General features: G+C 39.1%; 1 protein-coding gene and 1 pseudogene across 4 annotated transcripts in view; one reads left to right on the top strand and one right to left on the bottom strand.

Annotated features, from left to right (window-relative positions):
* The window catches only part of EIF4G3 (eukaryotic translation initiation factor 4 gamma 3), a 366,332-nt gene that overhangs the window by 39,029 nt on the left and 305,855 nt on the right, over positions 1–21,448 (bottom strand). For all 4 annotated transcript variants that reach the window (XM_022551756.3, XM_089899604.1, XM_089899606.1 and 1 more), the window contains 8 exons: positions 13,628–13,774; positions 11,967–12,203; positions 10,817–10,921; positions 9,270–9,402; positions 6,525–6,619; positions 4,241–4,334; positions 3,090–3,207; positions 1,385–1,605 (listed from right to left, as the gene is read on the bottom strand). In XM_022551756.3, the coding sequence (XP_022407464.2) occupies positions 1,385–1,605; positions 3,090–3,207; positions 4,241–4,334; positions 6,525–6,619; positions 9,270–9,402; positions 10,817–10,921; positions 11,967–12,203; positions 13,628–13,774 (1,150 nt within the window). The remainder of the gene's footprint in view (positions 1–1,384; positions 1,606–3,089; positions 3,208–4,240; positions 4,335–6,524; positions 6,620–9,269; positions 9,403–10,816; positions 10,922–11,966; positions 12,204–13,627; positions 13,775–21,448) is intronic.
* LOC149750821 (small ubiquitin-related modifier 2 pseudogene) lies at positions 11,726–12,731 on the top strand (annotated as a pseudogene).

The raw sequence follows: 21,448 nt of genomic DNA, 5'->3' as shown, positions 1-21,448 counted from the left end.
CTCTTGGTCCTTCAGACCTGAGGGAAGCCTTCCCTAACATCCCTCTGTGTCAACTGTACTTAGCTCCTTTGTTAAGTACTCTCTTAGAAATATATTTCTTTCTTTCATAGCATTTTGCTCAGTTTGTATTTATATATCATCTTTCGTGGGGTTATCTGATAAAGTTCTTCCTGATCCAGCAGACTGAAGGCCAAGAGCAGGGGTCGAGTACCCAGAAGTCACTAGGTGCTCAGGTGCACGTGGCAAATGAACAAATGGCCCAGACAATAAACATGCAGAGGGCAGCTGTGCTACATTATTCACTACACACAAGATTATTTTCACACCCTACCTTGTTATGTTCTCAAAATAAACTAGCTCAGATAAGAAAGCCACTTTTAAAGATCTGGGGTGGTGGTGGTGGGATGAATTGGGAGATTGGGATTGACATATATACACTAATATGTATAAAACAGATAACTAATAAGAACCTGCTGTATAAAAAATAAATAAATAAAATTAAAAAAAAAAAAAAAACCCCACTGAAAGATCCGAAGTCTTTATCAGTTGGGAGAAGACATTTCAATTTGCCTGTGAAATCCATTTAGAAACTACAGTTGGGAGACACAATTTAAATAGTGAAACAAAATTGGAAGCTCGGAAAATGTAAAACAACCGGTATTACTTCAGGATTAAGATTTAAAACTATTTTTCATCACTGTCATTATCATCAAGACATCTAATACCTTTTGCAAACTTTGTATTTATTATTGTAATGTCCTAAGTATTTACATGTATTAACCTCACTTTTAATCTCCACAACTCTACAGGGTTAGTACACTTATTATCCCCATATGACAGAAGAGGACGCTGAAACACAGATAGGTTAAATACATGAGGCAGTTTTTAGAGCACTATTTGAGTTGGTCCTCTAAGCACATACATGCTCAACATGTACAAAAACCAAAGAGGTTCCAAGATGAAGGTAACAAAAGACAATCTGATACTTTCTCTTTGGTTTGCCCTGTTGTGGCTCAAGAGTGTCAGAATTTTCATACATTTGAGGGGCTGTACAAAGGACAGGCACTCTAATGCACACTGGGGTATAATTTAGGGAACTTCTAAGAAATTCACTGCTTAATATACATCAAGAGGACCTCATCATCATCACTTTTAATAGTGAGGGGAAAATTTACAAATTGCTGAACAAAGGGATACCTGGGGAATGAGAACTGTGTTATAAGGTATCTGAAGATACCCTTTAACTTTTAAGGCACTGGCGTGTGTGCTGTTATCATATACTGATTCTGCAATCTACTCAGGCACAAAGTCTCCTTTGCATTTTCTCCCTTCCAAATTTAAGGGCCCAATCTCCACCTGTACCTGTTCATATAAAGCCTCTCACCTGACTCCCTGATTCTGCTTCGCTCAGCCTCGGTGCTGTTCCTGTCCACATCCATGCCTCCTGTAAGCTGCTTCACAGTCTCCAGCATCTCTCTCCGTTGCTCTTCTTGAGACTGATTGTCTAACAGGTCTTTACTGCTGCTGCCCCTCATGAAAGTGTTTGGACGAGCTGTTGCAGATGGAAGGGGCTTGTCATTCTTCTCCCTGCCCATGCTTCCGCGACTTAAAAGACAAAACAACAATTTTCAAACTAAAGACCACCCCATCCACTCTGTATTCAAATTACAAAATAACACTAGGACTTTCTAAAAGTATGCAGAAGAATTTTTCACAGATAGCTTCAGATGTGTGAGGCAACAATTATATTTCAAAGTGTAATTATTTATATAAACAAGTAAAATCATGCTTTAAAGAGAATATTAAGATGTGTTCAACTTTTTTCTTAAATTTTAAAGGGATACCACTTGAAAATTTTAAATGCTAATGGCAATTCTTTATTTAAATTAAAAAAAATCTTTTACGAAAAAAGAAGATAGTAATGAATGTATGAGCTAAATGAGTGAAAGGGAAACAGAGTACCAAAAGAACGTGGTATCACAATCTTAAAAACTTTCAATGATACTTTATTTATTCAGAAACTTCAAATACATGGAAAATATTTGAGAACCAAGTAGTAGAAACAGTTTTTGAATAGTCAAAATCGCACACTTCATTCATTTTAAGAGAGAATCTTCCTACTCTTTTTTCAGACAATTCTGACCAGCTGGGCAAATAGGTCCTTGGCCCAGGGCAGATCAGAAACAGAGAATTTAAAAGTAGAAAAGAGGGAAGACCTAGAGGAATGACAATGTTCTAACCACTATGAAAGAACATACACAGTACTCAAAAAGCAGGGCCATCAGGGGAAATCTAAAGCAGGGCAAAGAGCCACAAACACCTCAGTAGCACAACCGATGCCCAGTGGCAATCTATGCCATCATTACAAAGTTGACCTGTGCTATATTTTGTTTCAAAAGCCAAAAGAATAGTAATACAGCTTAGAAAATCTACTAGTTATACTGACTATAATAAAAAACAAAAATTTGAGAGTTTAAAGAAACTCAGCTGTAAAAGTGTTTACATGAAAAAATTTTATTCTCTGTCACTATATTACAGGTCCCCATCCACTCTCTATAAACTAGTCAATGGAACACTTGACTGTATAAATCCTACAAAAATGAAAGTAGAAAGACAGTAGAATATAGAGAGTAGTGAAAAATAAAAGACAACCTCAAATATAACTCCAAGGACAGTGTGACAGAGAAATATATGGGTGGGCTGTTATGCCCTTTAACTCACAGCTTGAGAGTGCTAGGTTAATCTAGAGCATCCTGAGGCATTACCTTGGAGAGCCCTACACAAGCCTCCAAGGCTCTTTGGGTGGGCCTGGCTTTCTTAGTCGAGCAAAGTATTAGATATTTGTCAGATAACTTGCCCTTCCCTTCCACCTCATCCTAAATCTATAATTTCCTTACCTTGGAGAAAATCAACTTTAGGGATGAAAGGAATCTATCCATAGGGATTATCATAATCTGTGTGTGTGTGTGTGTGTGTGTGTGTGTGTGTGTGTGTGTGTGTATGTGTTTGGGGGGAGGGAGAGAGAGACAGACAGAAACAGTCTGACAAGCAGGTCAGTCTTGAGTTAATGTGCAGACCGAGCTTCTTACCTAGTTAAGGTCCGTCGGGAATCAAACTCTAAAGGCGTGGATGATGTAGACCCTGAGGGTGCTGGAGGTTGCAAAGCAGAGAATCTGTTTAAACTGGAAGCACTTGACCTTAAGGCATCTAGAGGTATTGAGAAGTGAGAAAAAAATACAAATCACATGACTAAAATACAGCTTCTAATTGGTCTGCCTCCTTGGGGTGGGGCCTGAGACTAGGCACTTCTAACCAGCCTAATAAGGTGGTACCAAACTCCTGGTCCACAGACCACACTCTCAGAAGCACAGTGTTAGAGGGATCTTGTATGCAAAAAAGGATTTAGGAATCTTTGTTCACTACAACCATTTGCTCCTTTAAAAATATAATTAAATTATCCTAAGTAGGGCATGGGAATGGTAAATATAGGAAGGAAGGAGGCAAGCAAAAGCAAAACAAAATATTTCACTTAAAAAAGCTAACTAAAAAAAAAAAAAAAAAAAAAAAACCTAACAGAAATGCTGTGATATCATTTACATAAAATTATGGATGTGAGTTTAAGTGAACAATTTCTTTTCTAATTTAAGAGAAAAAAGGTCAAAATTACGTAGTGGAAGGGAAATACGGGAAGGAGGTTAACAATGAAGTTTACATTTTTTCCATTGGTCTTTCTTTAGCTTTTGAGATGTGTTTGTAATGATCCAAATATTTCAGTCCTAAAGCCAAATCTCTCAAAATCTACTTTCGGCAAAGATTTTGAAAAATATTTTAATCTAATTCTTTTTTTCTTTTACAACTCCCTGAAATTAAATGCTTCTGGGCAATAATATTATTTTTCTCAGCAATATGAGTTTCCCTTTTTAACCTGGAGTCCCAGTAATTTTTCTAATTATACTGAATTTGTGAACAATAACAACAGCAACAAAGGGATCAAATAGATTAAAGTTTTAAATAACCTAACTGAATTAAAAAAAATTTTTTTAAATATTCAAAATACCTAAGGATCCTTACTGAGGAGGAAACGCTCAAATTATGTTAGAGTGGGACACCACTAAATCCAGCTACAATTAGTCCATAGATATTTTCCTAAAATTGTTTATGAAATGACTGCAGAAAGCATTGTAAGGTGAATGCTAATAGACCACATGCAGGTTCCCAAGAAGGGACACTCCATACTTACCAGTCTCACTTGCCTTTGCTCCACCACTGCTGCCTTTTCCCCAACTGCCCAGCTGTGCTTTAGGTACCAGCTGAATTTTCTCATCAATTGTGGGCTGTAACATAAGTGACCACAAGTCAACAATAGGAAATATTCTAGAAGAACAGTTTACCTTTTTTTTTTTTTTTTTTTTGCGGTATGTGGGCCTCTCACTGCTGTGGCCTCTCCCGTTGCGGAGCACAGGCTCCGGACGCGCAGGCTCAGCGGCCACGGCCCACGGGCCCAGCCGCTCTGCGGCATGTGGGATCCTCTGGGACCAGGGCACGCACCCGCGTCCCCTGCATCGGCAGGCAGACTCCCAACCACTGCGCCACCAGGGAAGCCCCTACCTTTTTTTTTAACCGTGAAATAAAACCAATTTCAACAACAAAATTTTGCCTGGAATGCGCACATAAGAAACATAAATGGGAGCTGTTCACATTAAACTGGGATTCCCATGGCCCCTGAAGCACTCTCTGGAATCCAGCTTCCACAAAATACAGTTAGAAACCACTGGTCTGGAGAATGCATTCAGATCCTCTAAGACGGCAATGCCAATCTGCTAAACATAAGTAGTTTCTAGTGATTCCCCTCTTACAATAATGCCCAGGGATTTAAAAAAGGAAAAAAAGAAAAAAAAGAAAAAGGAGTAAACAAATACTACAAAGTCAACTCATTAATCTCTTCAAGTGACTGTCAGAAAACAGGTTGAAAGACACAAAGATTTCACATTTTAGCAAAGCCTAAACTAGGGCGGGGCTGGGAAGGAGAGGTGGAATAGGAGCATTCAATAAAGAGGAATAAGACAAAAGAGAATGAAATGTTAAGACAGGGAGTTAAGGTGCCCGATATCTCTCAGGTTTAACTCTTACAGCACAACTTCAGTACAAATGAATCCAAGTTACTCATAAAATGCACACCACAGCACAAAAGCTGTAAAGCAGTGCCTTGTAACAAAGGTATTACTATATTCTGACGGTACTGTTTGCTATATGACGGTTAACAGTTAACAGTGAATTTGCTTAATGGTTTTGAACTTTTAATGAGATGTTTATATAGAGTACCTACAGTATAACTACCTGAATATATACTACATTTATTTTTTTAACTTTATATATTTTTCAAAATATTAAGGAAATAATGTTGTAGGTTTATCATAGTGCCCATGCACAGAAACAATATTGTAAAACACAGACAAATTATTTTGGTTAAAACTGTCTCTTGCTGGAAATGGAAGTGGATGGGAATCAAGTTGTATTCAGAAATGGAATTCCTTCTCTGAGACATAAACAACTGGAAGAATGTACCAGAATCTTGGAGAACAGGATCCCAGCTGATACATCAAAAGAGACCCAGAGAGGGACTGTCCTATCCTGAAGCAATGCCTTGACAAGACCATAAAGATGCAAACAACACAGCCCATTTTCTTCCATTTGATATTTTCAACATTAGCTTCAGGTTGTCTTTATCCTACTGGCAGGCTGCCAATTTTCAGGACTATGTAAATAATATTACAAGTAAGGATCAAACTACACTTGAAAGTGATTTGCAAAACTCACTGGGCTGTACAAGTTTCCACTTTTACAAAATGTAATTCTACTTTCACTATCTTTTCCAAGGTTCTTCATTCTACTTATAGTGATCAACTTCCACTGCTGAAAACATCTGCTAGGAGAAAATGCTTTCCTCTTACTGCCCATGGATTCTCAAGAGAAGGAAAGAGAATACATTAAATCTTTATCACAGAATAATTTCTGGTAGGTCCTCTGTGATTTCTTTTATGCCTTGGATATAGCAAACCATTCATTCCTTTCATGATTAGACTTAGACAGGTACCTGCTTCTTCCTCAGAGCTAAGAATATACTGTATATATATTATACAGTATGAATATTATATCATACAGTATGAATATACTGTATATATATATGTACAAAAGCTTGCAATTAACTATGACTTCTCAAGAATTTTTATCATCTCTCTTATACTAAGCATCTCATACCTTTAAGAATTAACCTAGTCAATTAGTATGCCTTAGTAAACCTAATTAACCTAGTCCTCCTTAATAAACACTCATAGAAATAAAAGGACTAATGCCAGGACAAGTAGGTAAGAATACACTTATTGATGATGCTGAGCTGTAGAAATGCATCTGCATGAAAAAACCACCACCCCATAAAATCTGCAATATGGCTATTTTATATGAGAAATAATTTTGAGAGCCATGTTTTGGGGCTGTTTTAAGTTGTGTTTAAATGTCACACTCACCTTAGTGATTTTCAGGAATTTTGAGGGGTCCAGTACCCGACTATTCTTGGCCCCTTGAACAGTGTTCCACCCACCTTCGTCCACTCTCTGGACACCTGCAGGGAAGACAGAGCGAGCCGCTCTCTCATCTGTCTCAAATCAGTTTGACACTGAAAGGGCAAGCAATATTTTCAACTCAGCAGCTCCAATCAAAACCCAGGAAAAAGACAAAAGAAATTGAAAAAGCGTTGCTGACAGTCTCTTTACTACCCACAACATGAAAGTATCAAGTAGAAGTACTTTGCTTGTATCCATCTCTCGTGAAACATTACTGACCTAGAAGAAACCAACTGATGCAAGTGAATAGGGATTTAGTGCTAGACAAGGGAGGGCCAAATCTAATGTTTATAGAGTTAACGATGAGAACGCTTTGGGAGAGATCAGATGGAAATAATTTATTGCAAAGTTTATTTCACTTAATGGTGTCATACGACACGCTATGCTTCGATCATCCCCCCAAAGCCTGCTTCTCCAAACTTTCAGCTGCTGAGGCAGAAAACCTTGATTCCTCTTTCTCTCACACGTCACACCTAATCTGTCAGCAAATCTTGTCAGTTCAACCTTTTCAATGTATTCAGCATCTAGCCCCTTCTAATCACTACGAACACTGCAAATTTGGTTTAAGCCAGCAACACTCCTCGACTGGACTGGTATAAAAACATCGTCACTGGCTTCCCTGCTTTCACCCTCACCTGTTTTCATCATGGCAGCCAGTGCGACCCTAGTAAAGTGTGAGTTAGGTCCTGTCACTTCTCTGCTCAAAACACTTCTGTTATCTATTTCACTCTGAGAGAAAGACAGCTTCCTTATAAATGGCCTACAAACTCTAAATAATCTGGCCCCCTTCCTCTCGGACCCAATGTCCTACCACTCTCCCCCTGTGCCCTTTGCTGTAGCCACACTGGCCTCCTTGCTGATCCTTGAAAAGGCTGCTTCAGGGCCTTTGTGCTTATTATTCCCCAGATATCCACATGACTCATTACTTCATTCAGTCTTCGCTCAAACACCAACTTTTAATAGGCTGCCCAACCTCCCTATTTAAAACTGTAACCTCTATTTATCAAACCTTGCACTCCTACCCCCTCCCTCTCTGTTTTAGCTTTTCTATAGAACATATCTATCTGGTAAAACTGTGTATTTATGTATTTGTTCCCCACCCCACCTCCCACTCCCCGTAAGATGTAAGCTGCATGAGGTAAGGGACTTTGTCTCTCCTGTTAAGTGACAAGCACTCAATAAATATTTATTGAATAAATGAATGAAAGACCACCAAACTGTCTGTCCAAAAGCTTTTCCAATCCTCACATATTTCTTGATTTTCTCTTTGCTAAATGGTATTAATGATCATGAACAGGCTTGCTTATTCCTTGTTCCTGTGAAATGGAAAAGCACACTTTCTTCCCTGGAGGATTCATCTCTCAGAACTTCACTATGGGTTATACAGTGTCTATGACAAATAAGGGCTAATGGTTATTGAGTATTTACTAGGTGGCAGTTGCTATGCTGAACACTTTACCTATATTAGCTCATTCCATCCTCACACAAATCCTAGGTACTATTATGTGATCAATTTTACAGATTAAGTGACTTGTGCAAGGTCATACAGCTAGGATGCAGGAGAGCTGAAATTCACACCAAGATAGCTTTGCTCCAGAGTCTATGCTCTCAACCTCTATACTAATATGACCCAGTCACTTAACTGACCACTTAACTGTACAGTGGACAAAATGAGCATTCTCATTTGGATGTCATCTTAGAAGGAACAGGCTTAAAAAAAAGAAGATCACTTCCTTTCTGAAAAAGTTTTCCTCTTCCAATGTTCCTAAACTTAGTCAATAGACTTTCTATTTTCTCAGGTGTAAAATGCCTTCCACTTCATCTTTCATCTTACCTTCCTCCACATAGGATTTCAGGCAACAGCAACATTTCTGAGTTCGGTGTAGCCCTTGATTCATCATGTGAAGAGCAACAGACTCATTTTATTTATGTATCTCTAGCATGACATTACTCCTTTGGCTCAAAAACACACAATGGCTCCTTAATGTCAAATCAAGCCGAAAGTTCCTAATCTGGCTCCATTCTTCTGGACAAACATTTTTCCATTCCTTCTGAACACTTAAATTTTACTCTAATCAGGCTTACTGATTCCTCTTTACAGTATATGTTTATTTTAATTTCATGACTAAAATTTTTCCTTCCCTTCCAAATATCGTCCATCCACCAACACCCAGTTCAAGTGCCCCTTCCTCAAATAAAGATTTCCTCCAGGTTTCTACCTCTCCTCTTCTGAATTTTAATAGCCTTAGTGGAGAATACATTTCATAATTGATAGCATCTTCCATTTGCTTGAAAATGTCCCCTTTATTAGTTTTGGCTTTCCCGATAAACTGAAAGCTTTCAGAGGGAAGGAGCTACATCTTCTACTTCTTTTGATATCTCTCACCAATACCGAGTATACAGAAGATGCTCAATAAAGTCTTGTTGATTACTGCCTTTGAAGTAGTCAAAGAAATCATGCTTAGTTCCTGTATCCTCTGCTTTTACTCAACAACCAGTCTCCAGGTGAAGCTGCTTCACTTACCAATCACCACTCCATTCTTCGGGTTAGTCTTTCTGCTCTCATTTCATATTTAAAAGTAGAAGTCTTAAACATCCATCCCTCAAAACTCCCACGTTCTCTAACGCCTGGTGGACTGCACCCCTCACCTGGTCTTCTCTTCTCTTTGGTCATGAGTTGCTGGACCTTCCTCTGCTCTTCTTGTTCTTCTATTTTAGCTTCTTTGTGAATCTGTTCAATAGTTTTAGGCCCTTGATCTGCTCTTCGAGATACCCAATTACACTATAAAAGGAGAAAATGAAGTTATCAGCCAGATAACTAAAAATAAAAAGGAAAATAAAAATAAAAAGGAAATTTTTGAGAATTTGTTTTATACTTTGCTGGAAAAGTATAAAATACATATAAAATCTGGTACTATGGCAGTTTTTCATTACAGCCAAATAATTAAATTTTTCTCAATCAACCCTGAGCTGCTGTATACTGAGCATTCCAATGGCTGATGGATAAATACAGAGTGAAAGACTGGCCCAACTATCTATCTATCTTCCTTCCTACCTACCTACTTATCTATGCATTTTATCATTTTGTATTTTTGAAAGGAGTGAGAAGAGGAATCAACGAAGATCAGGATTCTTTGGCCTTGACTTAGTCTGGTATGTTGCCACTCAGTTCATAGCACACTCCATTGGGGCTCTAAATCGAGGATGACTAGCCTTTTTCTTCCTCCCATATCAAGGTTCTGGGGTCTACACAAAATGCCGCACCGCTCTGAGCTCCGGTTATCCTCTCCACTAAGGACAAAACAAGCTGTCTCCTTATACTTACACTTCTCCCTTTACTTCCCTTCCCAGCGATAGTCTCAACATCTGATACCAACATGAGTGACTGAAGGAACAGGCGGAGAACTTTTTAACATTTTTATTAGCTCGAGGCAAGAATGGCAAAAAGGTTGAAATCAGCATTCAAAATTCTGATCAACTGGTAGTGGCTTTGCTAATAAGAAGGATCCTGAGGTCACATCTCGGCTTAGGAAGATAAAGAATCGTCATCAATACCATCTGGTCTGGGTGCAGGGCAGGGAAGAGGGGGGACCTATATTCACTTTCTCTAGCTTAGCGTCAGCTGCAGTATATTCCCTGTAGGAGTTAATATAGGAAAAGGGAAAAGAGGTGGTAGTGGTAAAAACTACACCTGGTATGAGAAATGAGAAAAAAAAAAATCAGCAGAACAAGAGGGTATACGGTAAGAAAAAGAGAGGAAAACATGAACATCTCTTTTGAGCTGGGCACGATACATAATTACCTCAGTGAATCTTCGTAACACATCTGCAAAGTAGGCAACATCACCATTTCAGAGGCTAAAATGTAAGGCTTAGGGAAGTTAAATATATTCACTTTGAAGATGAGCCTTCCTGATTATTTAGCATGCTAAGACTAAATTTAAATGACCACAGAATGGCTGATTTCAACTGCAATGTGGTTTGAAAATCAGAATAAAGAAAAGAAACAAGTAACAGACAGGTAGGTGTATATGCCCTTTGTCCTTTCACATAACTCCCTCATGAAAGTTTGTCAGTTCAAGTTCTGAGAGTCAGGCAGCAAAAGCATTAAATTATTATACATGTAAATCTTAGGACATCCTCCCCAAGCCAACTCCTGAAAAGAGACTGTAGTGGTAGGCTTATTTTTCTACTTACCAGCCTTAGGTCTATCACATCCTGAAGCATGAATCGAATCCTAGATGAGGTTTTTCTTTCTTTCACAATTTTCTCCATCTGATTAAAATACTGGTCCATACGTGGCTGCAGGATACAAAATCATTAGTATTCCTGGCTGAGGAATTCAAATGTAGTTTTACCATGTAGAATTTTAAACGGCCTATAAACACAACTTATAGCCAAAAGGCCATGTGGTAGAATGTTTAATTGAACATGACACACCCAAAATAAAGGCTACATATTCCAGGCAGCTGGTCACAGTCACAGGCCAACAAAATATAAATGAAAATGTCATACTGCAGCTCCTTGGAACCTTAAGAGAGGGGTGGCTGTGTCCTTTGCCCCTTTCCAACCTTCTAGGCTATCAGATCATTAAAGACAAGGGCTACACCTTAGCGATGACAAAATGTTAAGCTGGAGGAATTGAAATTTTTTATCATCGCTTAGCCACCAGGCCAGCCTCAGACTTCTTGCCCCTGAACTTCATTTACATGGCTGAGAAATTAACCTCAGTCTTGTATAACACACTGATATTTGGGGTTTTCTGTCATAGCCAAACATAATCCTAGCTGATTCTGATGTTATGAAACATTTCTAACATTATTTCTTTGATGCATTTCTAATTTCCCTACCCGTTATTTGGAAAGTACCATGCTATATTTGAATTATAATACTTTTAATGATTTCTTATATTATGGTTAGATAGCTCTGTCGCTAATGCTCTATTTAATTAGAACATAAACTTGAGAAAGCTATCGTGTCTTCTTTGTTTCTGTCTTACCCTCAGTCCTGGCCCTTAGTAGCTTTTCTCTCCAAAATTTCTGTCCACAATTTGCTATACATACACATACAAATGACCTGTGAAACAGTCATGCAGAAAAAGGACAAGTGACAGATAATCTCAATTCATGAATTGGCTTTTATATAATTTGGGACCCTCTTCACTTCTGACTTTAATGAAAATGTGCTAAGGAGCATGATGGCCCAACAATGACAAGGAGAAGGGCAAAAGAAGAAAAACAAGCAGCCTAGACTGCTGGGGTGAGATGGACACTCGTGTTGACAGTCTACTTCTTCCGCAATTGACAAGGAGTCCCTGCCGGAGGTTTCTGAGATTTGGGGTTTTTACCTTTGCTTTCTCAAAGTCCAGGTCTTTGCCAATAGTGGTGAGTAGGCGACACAGGCACTCGAGGGATTCTTCATCATGGTTCTTTAGCAGCTTCACCACACAGTCATGCATGATGGCTTCAGTCAGCATTTTGAGTTTAAAGAGTTCTCCAATGAACTTGATGTTACCAATGGATCTCCGCCGGGCTTTATCCTTAGCTTCTTCTAGTTCATCATGAAGCCTTGTCCTCTCCTCTGGCTATTGTGTAAGGAAGAATAACAGAATCTTGATGATGAAAATGGTACTGCATAATAGATGCTAAAAACATATGCTGGACCGGTGCTGCTTGTGTGCTTGTTCAGGGCAGACCTGGTACATCTTTTGTGAAGCGGCAGCTGAGGAGAATCCAGTGCTCAACATGGCTGATGAAAAGCCCACGGAAAGAATCAAGATGGAGAACAATGATTGTATTAATCTGAAGGTGGCAGGGCAGGATGGTTCCACGGTGCAGTTTAATATTAAGAGGCATGCACCATTTAGTAAACTAATGAAAGCCTACTGTGAACGACAGGGTTTGTCAGTGAGGCAGATCAGGTCCCAATTTGATGGGCAGCCAATCAATGAAACAGACACACCTGCACAGTTGGAAGTGGAGGATGAAGATGCAACTGATGTGTTCCAACAGCAGACAGGAGGTGTCTACTAAAGAGGAAACCTGCTACTTTACTCCAGAATTCTGTTCCTCCAGACCAAGAAGACGTTCTCAATTAGAAAACCGCAATTTGGTTCCACCACATCCTGACTATTACAGTATAGTTTCTCTATTCTTTCATTATCCCCTTCCCCATTCCTTTATCGTACATAAAGTAACTGGTATATATGCACAAGCTTATTGCATTTTTTTTTAAACTAAATGGCCAATGGTATGTTTTGATCGACATCAAATGGAGATGGGATGGGGAAAAATACTGGTTCTGTGAAAATACCCCCTTTTCTCCATTAGTAGCATCCTCATTCAGCTCTTATCTTTATATTCCAGTAAGTTATTTTGCTCTCACTATTTAACGAAAAAAAAAAACAGCATAAAAACTCTTGCATACCTTGTTCGATTGGAGAATTTTAATGTTTTTCATGTATCATTGTAAAACCAAGGACAATTTTATAACTTTTTTGTACGTAGCTGTTACATGTAAGGCAACCTGTCTTTAAGTAGGGATAAATTACTCTAAAAGAAATGAATCCTAGATAGTTTTCCCTTCAAGTCAAGCGTCTTGTCGTTTAAATAAATTTCTTGTTTAAAAAAAAAATACGCTTGGATTCATGGTCCTCACCCTTTCTAGGGGTCAGGGATACCCTTTGATATTCTGACAGTAACTACAGACCTACTCAGAAAACAAAACTATACCCACAAGTGTGCATCCATTTCAGGAGATTTCTGGAATTTAGTGACCTTTCTGAAGTCTAGGTTCTGAATCCCTATCTTAGAAGGTTGAGCTGCCCTTACATGTGGCACTAAAAGGAATAAAGCATTCCTCTAAACACCAATACAGTATATTTCCACGTGAAGAAAAGGCCACAGGCACCTACTGAAGTAGTAGGAAGGTATTGTAGCCAGCTTCCTGAAAATTCTATGTGATAACGCTCGAGGTGCACAAGCACTGTCTTTCCATGAAAGTACTTACAGCACTGGCAGCCTCGAGTTCTTTCTGCTTCTTCTCAAAGACATCATCATCAGCTTTATCTTTTTCAAACTCCTTCTGGCAACGGTTCAGTAGTAGCTTCCGGAAATTCACTGTGTTACCAGGCTTGTCCGCCATGGGTACTTTCAGCTGCATCCAGATGGGAAAATGCAAAAGCGGCAAAATTACTGAAAGAAATTTAATGATTTTCTCAAAATATCTATTTTCTTTATCGTGCAAAATAACGCTGACCGAACCACAGGTAAGCATTCTTTCTACAAGATATATACAATTTAGCTTAAGGCATTTCATGTTTTAATGGTTAAGACGTTTTAAGTTTTATACAGAAAAGATACACATTCCTCTCATATAAATGTACTGTATCCTCTCTGACTGGTTGTGCCTCTAGCTGACTGAAATCCTTGTAATATTACTATAGTCATGATTCTGCACTCCTCTAGACCTTTTTAACTCTGAAGGGTTATTACTTTTGTTTTTCCTCCTCCTACTGTAGGTACTTTGGTTTAAAGGAACAAATAAAAACGAAATAAAGCAGGGGAGAATTTCATGGCCATAGGAAAACTGTTGGAGGTGAGATCCTTATTCTAGAAAAAAGCAGAAGCGCGGGAACACATTTGAGGATTTTTGAGATATCTATTCCTAAGAGGAATGTCACAACACTGTAATACTAGTATTTACTTTGACTATCAATATAGTATGTTTATTATTATTACTTTTTAAAATAAATTTATTTATTTTTGGCTGCATTGGGTCTTCGTTGCTGCGTGCAGGCTTTCTCTAGTTGCAGCGAGTGGGGTCTACTCTTTGTTGCTGTGCGCAGGCTTCTCATTGCAGTGGCTTCTCTCATTACGGAGCTCGGGCTCTAGGCACGTGGGCTACAGTAGTTGTGGCTTGCAGGCTCAGCAGTTGTGGCTCGAGGGCTCTAGGGCGCAGGCTCAATAGTTGTGGCGCATGGGCTTAGTTGCTCTGCGCCATGTGGGATCTTCCTGGACCCGGGCTTGAACCCGTGTGCCCTGCACTGGCAGGCAGATCTTAACCACTGCGCCACTAGGGAAGTCCCTATTTATTATTTCTTATGTGTCAAAAGAAATTACTAATTCTCTAAAAGTTCAGTCTAATGAATGCCCACCTTAGAAACATTCTTTTGATATACAGAAAGACTCAGGGTGGAGGGGAGGGGCCTCTTGGAGGCAAGATGCTTACAAGATTTCCATTCAAATCCAATGACAATTGCTTTCTAGTAACTGCAGTAGCTCACACCTTCAAGGTTACTTGTAACCAGACACAGAGACATTCTTATTTAGAATATAAAGAAAGTGGACCGGTACAGTGATTGACTAAAATATTCTATTTTACAGACAAAATCCCCTGAGTACCATTTTGAACAGTCATTGCCTCACATGGCCAAATGGTTTTTCTAGAATCACAGTGGCTCCCAAAGTTCTGAAATACATGGTCTTCACCCTAGATTTAGTGGGAGAAATTGGTAAAAAATGGGACGTGTTGTATTCATACTCACAAAAGAGTTATCAAGCAGAATGGACTTGGACAACTACTGATCAAGGCTGAATGGCTAGAAACTTGAGGACTGAGGACTACGATATTATAGTACAATATATTTGTGCCAGAACTGATGGCACACTCTCCAACATATTCCCAATGGATATGAAAGACCATTCAACAAGTCCAGTTCTTACCAACCAAGGGTCAAGTGTTTCATTATACTTTCTTTTCAGCAAGAAACATTAACTTAGAAAGAGGGGAAGATGATCAAATACTTTTTAGACAACCATAGAGAAGCATGTCCCTATCTCCAAATTCAGGCCATTCAAATGCAAGTGACTACAAGTCACTTCAAAGTCAGGCCTATTCTATGATCACACAAGAGTAGGTGTTAATCAGCCTTAAAGAAAAGAAATGCTACACAAAAGCAAAGATTTTCTTCAAAGTAAAAGCCCAAAGTAGACTCTTACTATATACAACCCAGAATATACAACAACAATGCACTACAAGAAGCATATCTACAAGCGAGGTTATATATAACAGAGCACCAACATGACATAAGGTTCCAGAATAGACTGAAGGTTCTAAAAATCAGCAGTTATATCCAATTTGCTACTGTATAGGAACACAAGTAAACCAGTCAAAAGGTCCTATCCAACTTCCTGGCATACTCACCACCATTATCTATATTAACACTAAGAACATAATAGAGTGATATAATAAAAATCACCTGGGCCATAATGAGATGTTTCCTGCATTATGTATTTACTGTGTAGAGAATGAGAAAAATGTGGATAATATGAAAATTCAAGCCACTGTCTTATGGTGAGAGGGACCAGAATTAAAATGAGTCAGAAAGGTTAAATAAATACAACTTGTGATATGTTGGTTTATAGAAACAAATAGAAATGGCATAAAGCAAAGGAGAATTTTTCCCTACACAAAATGTATAAAAAGCTTTGCCTTTTACACCTTTTATGTAGGGAAGGCTATGTTGAAAGTGTTGGGTTAAAGATCAAAAGATTTGCTCACTTGCTTTTAAACAAAGGCAATTCTTTTAACCCAAGTTCGTTTCATCATCTAAAAACAAGGGAGGCACAATCCCTGTGTCTAACCTAGAGTGCAGCTTTAAGCATCCAGTGAACCAGGTTTGGGGGAAACACTTTAGAAGTCACAAAGAATAAAGTTTACCTGGGGTATGGGGAACACTGAAAGTGAAAGAGCACTGGAATCCTGAGTCATAAAATCAGGATTTGGATCCCAGCTCTATACCTAATCAGTATGTAAATGTGAGAAAGCTACCTCATTAAGCCTTAGTCCCTTCATCTGCAGAAGGAGGCATTCCAGTGATTACAGATTGAGGGACATCATAAAGTAGCTGTTGAAACAGGAGCTTTGGAGATAGTCATAACCCCAGATCTGCCATGTGACTTTGGCCAAATGAATTAGCTTCACCCAACTTCTGTTTCTTTCTAATATGGGGATAACATCTATCTCTTAGGACTGCTTGAAGGATTAAATGAGATAGTCTAAGTAAAACAAATAATAGTTTCTAGCACATAATTAAGAGTACAATAAACTAATATAGCTACATTTAAACTTGCAGCTGTATTTGACATGTTTGTAAATAAAAATTAAGAGAAATCTATATTCTAATAACATAAATATCAAAGAAAGTATTTAAGTTAGCTCACAAAGCAATTAGGGAGAGAACCACAAAAGGCAAGAGAATTGAATATCTGCTATCCCAAAATGATGGTCATGGGACACTTCACATGCATAGGACATAAAGAACATGTGACTGTGCATAAGCTTTTTAGATATATTCACATGGAAGTATTAAAATCAAACAATCAGCAGAATGGCCACAAATCTGCAAGAACATCTGTCTCCAAATGAATGAATGTCTAGCTACACAACCCCCTTAAGACTTGTTTTGGAACTTGATCTTAAGGTCCTCTGGGGATGGTTAACAAAGCTGTGGAAATATGGAAATAGGCCAGGGAGGATATATCCTCTGAGAACTGTGATGCATGGTAACTTTTTTCTTCTTAAGAGATGACAAGTTAAACAGGATTATAACATTATTAAGTCAGCATGTGTTGTCAGCTGGACATTGGTCACGAGACTCAGTAAAATTGGTTAGTTAGAACAGAACATGAAGAGTGGGTGTCTAGTCTGGTAGGGCTGCTATAACAACATATTGGGTCGGCCAAAAAGTTTGTTCCGCTTTTTCTGTAACATCTTAAGGAAAAAAACCCAAGTGAACATTTTTGACCAACCCAATACCATAGACTGGTGGCTTAAACAACAGACATTTACTTCTCACAGTTCTGGAGGCTGGAAGTCCAAGATCAAGGTGCCAGCGGATTTGGTTCTTGGGGAAGAAGGACCCTTTTCCTGGTTTACAGACATCTGCCTTCTCCTCTATCCTCATGTGTCCAAAATGAGGTTCTAGTGCCTCTTCAACTTCTTATAAAGGCACTAATTCCATCATGGGGCCCCACCCTTATGACCTCATCTAAAGCTAATTACCTCCCAAAGGCCCTGCCTCCTAACACCATCACGCTGAGGGTTAGGGCTTCAACATATGAATTTAGAGGGAGACAAACATCCAGTCTGTAATAGGAGACAAGGTAGATGCTTGAAGATGTGATTGTGGATAATAGCAAAAATGAAAGGTGACATGCAAAAGTGAGAAAAAGATCTCTCTAAACAACTGCAGTTTTCTTGTTCTTTTTTTTAAAACTTTTTTTTTAATTTATTTTTTGGCTGCGTTGAGTCTTCGTTGCTGCGTGCAGGCTTTCTCTAGTTGTGGTGAGCGGGGGCTACTCTTCATTGTGGTGCGCAGGTTTCACATTGTGGTGGCTTCTCTTGTTGCAGAGCAGGGCTTCAGGAGTTGTGGCACATGGGCTCAGTAGTTGTGGCTCATGGGCTTGGCTGCTCCGCGGCATGTGGGATCTTCCCGGACCAGGGATCGAACCTGTGTCCCCTGCATTGGCGGGCAGATTCTTAAAAACTGCGCCGCCAGGGAAATCCCAACAAGTATAATTTTCATCTAACAGTAGTCCGTGATCAAAACTAAGATACATAAGTGTTTCAAATGGGTTGTTTGGGAGATGATTTCTCAGGAAGTGAGGGAGTCAAGGGGGAATATTTTATAGTAAGACTGCTTGGTAAGCTAGATTTGCTGGAGAGCACCTACCTTTTCATTTTCACACAACAGTAAACTAACCATGTGACACTACATTACACTGTAAACTAACAGTGTCCATCTCATACTGTGATGAGACCTGTCCACATACCGGTCAGCCAGCAATCTGGATATGAATGCTGTCAGCATCAGGGAGTCATTTTCTTCAAGCAATAGGATTTGTACTGCTAATATATTTGTTAGTGTTGAGGGTAGATACTCCTTATCCTTAAAAGGATGAAACTCCCTGAGAATCATCAAGGACTATCAGCTGTGTGTTAATTATAGTAGTCAAATAGGAAACTAGAAAATAGAAGGACAAGTACTGGCCTTGCTTAGCATGCTCAGGATTTTGAATGCTGTCCCAGAACATAAAGATGCTAGTGGTAACTCATGGCCCAGTAGTTATTTTGCTTGAAGCATGTTCTGGTCTGAGGTAAAGTATTTGGAATGACTAGTATAATATAAACAAGTGGTACCCCCAAACTAACTCTAAAATGCAAAGTGAACAGCAATAAATCAACTGTCTAACTATAACTCATAGGTCTATGGTGACATACTATCATTTATCAGTGGTTATATACTGACCTTAGTAAATTCCCACCTAAAAATGAACCTAACATAATCTGTATGTATTATGAACACATCTATCAAAATGCAGCTCTATTAGATACATGTGAAGAGGTATACAGTGCTTAGGCATACCCACAAGATTGAAAAGGGAGTGGTCAAGTTATGAAACGGTAAGTCAATTCTCATCAATCTTTTTCTTCAAAACAATCTTTTCTTCAAAGAAACTGCCTGTTGATGCAGGGGACACAGGTTTGAGCCCTGGTCTGGGAAGATCCCACATGCCACGGACCAACTAAGCCTGTGCGCCACAACTACTGAGCCTGCGCTCTAGAGCTCGCGGGCCACAACTACTGAGCCCGCCTGCCACAACTACTGAAGCCTGCGTGCCTAGAGCCCTGCTCCGCAACAAGAGGAGCCACCGCAATGAGAAGCCCGCACACTGCAAGGAAGAGTAGCCTCTGCTCGCCGCAACTAGAGAAAGCCTGCACGCAGCAATGAAGACCCAATGCAGCCAAAGTTAAAAACAAATTTAAAAAATAAATAAATGAAAAAAGACAAACATTTTTCATCTCTCCTCAGGCAAGTTGCACATCCTTCCTCCTCCAGTTGACTCCAGCCACTCGCTGTTGCCTAAGGCCAACTTTTCATGTCTGTAATTCCAGGCTTTATTTCTGAAGAGATTTAATTGTGTCTCCCTTGTTCTCTTAGTATCTCTTCCTATAATCAGTCCTATCCTTCTTTTCACATCTTGCTTTAAAGAACTTAAAAAGTGGCAACGTTAAAAGTCCTGGATGTGGTATAACAGGACACACACAGAATGCTCAAAAATATACCCTTTAGTGCCACTCTCTATAGCTGAGGTATGCATGCCTGCCACAGCAGAGATTAAAAAGTAACAAAAGTACGGTCCTAAGTTATACAATAAAAAGTTGTTAGTTACTCTTTCATTCATGCATCTACCCACTCACTCAAGACATATGTCTGAGGGTCTATTATGTGCCAGGAACCATTCTAGGCACTAGGAATTTAGCAGTGGAAAAACCCAGAAAAAGTCCCTGCCCTTAGGAACTTACATTCTAATGGAGTTCTGAGATGGGAGTTTTCTTTAAATTTTGATTAAAACAAAAGCATCTCAATTAAAGTGACTAATAACCCAATTTAAAATTTTATTTAAGCACAGATTTAGATACAGGATAGCAATTTCTCTTGTCTACTCTTCTTCACTGGCCGCTGGATTCAGATGTCCTCCTCCTCCTAAGAGGAGTACTGAGTTCTAGTTAAATGCCCCGCAGTTTGTGAAGGAGGTCTTGCAGGTTCTCTTCAGTCATTCCTAGTTGAACTAGGAGAAGCAGCAGCATACTCCAGAGGCACAGGTTACTATCTCTTATGATGCCCTTAAGCCTTATGTGCCAGAAGTTTCACTCAGCAGAGCATGGTAGAGGCAGGCAGCTGCGTATATGTCTAAATAAGTGTGTCTGTGTACATAATAAATATGGCATATACAGAGTAACTTGGTAAAGCCAAAACTATTATATGAATTTCCTCTGTAAATCTAAAGAATTCCTTTCTTAAAAGCCTACCCTTTAATATGTCATGGAAAACTGACACACAATATAATTGTATTCTCAAGCCCTCCCCTAGATAATCACTGCAAAGTAACAAAGGAGGTTTTAAATGGAGGTGTGTGATCCAGGTGAACGAGAAAGAGGCAGAAAAAAGGTTTAAAAACTACTCTGAGGGACTTCCCTGGCGGTCCAGTGGTTAGGACTCCGCACTTTCACTGCCGACGGTGGGCGTTCAGTCCCTGGTCAGGGAACTAAATCCCACAAGCTGCGCAGAGCGGCCGAAACAAAACAAAACAAAACAAAACAACCCAGCTCTGAACAATGAAAACAAGTATTCTCTTAAATCTTAAAACCTCAACCATCTAGACCAGGTTTCTCAATCTCGACACTATTAACATTTTGGGTTGGACAATTCTTTGTTGTAGGGGGGCTGTCTAGTGCGCTGTAGGATGTTTAATAGCATCCTGGGCCTTTACCCACTAATATGCCAGTAGTCATAACCAAAAATGTCTCCATACATTGCCCGAGGTCAGAACAAAACCACCCTTGAGAGTTGAAAACCACTGATATAGGCCATTGTTTGAGCTAGGGTTCTGTCATTTAACATTCGAAACCTCTATATGTATAAAATTCCTACTTAGGCAATTTTCTAACTTTCATAAAATAGGGATAATAAAATGGTTGTGAGGATTAAATGAGTTAGATGTAACAATTTTAGCAAACATCTCAATAAAATATTGCTATGATTCCCACTACTCCTTACTCTCCTTACTACTACTTAGGACCATAATTATGATTATGATTATGTGGGCAACTATAACTAGATTCCATTACTTCAAATGACCAACAGGGATAATCCATGAAAGTGACACAGGTCTATACATTTCTTACAACTATGAATCAGGCCAAAGACCTTGCAATTTGACCTGTGGGTGTGTCTTAGTAAAATATATTGATAATGACAAAGAA

This window comes from Delphinapterus leucas, chromosome 1 (assembly GCF_059928025.1).
Source record: "Delphinapterus leucas isolate spDelLeu-1000000601 "Yukka" chromosome 1, BTC_Dleu_Yukka2, whole genome shotgun sequence".
NCBI lineage: Eukaryota > Metazoa > Chordata > Mammalia > Artiodactyla > Monodontidae > Delphinapterus > Delphinapterus leucas.
This window is presented reverse-complemented; position numbering and strand designations above follow the sequence as displayed.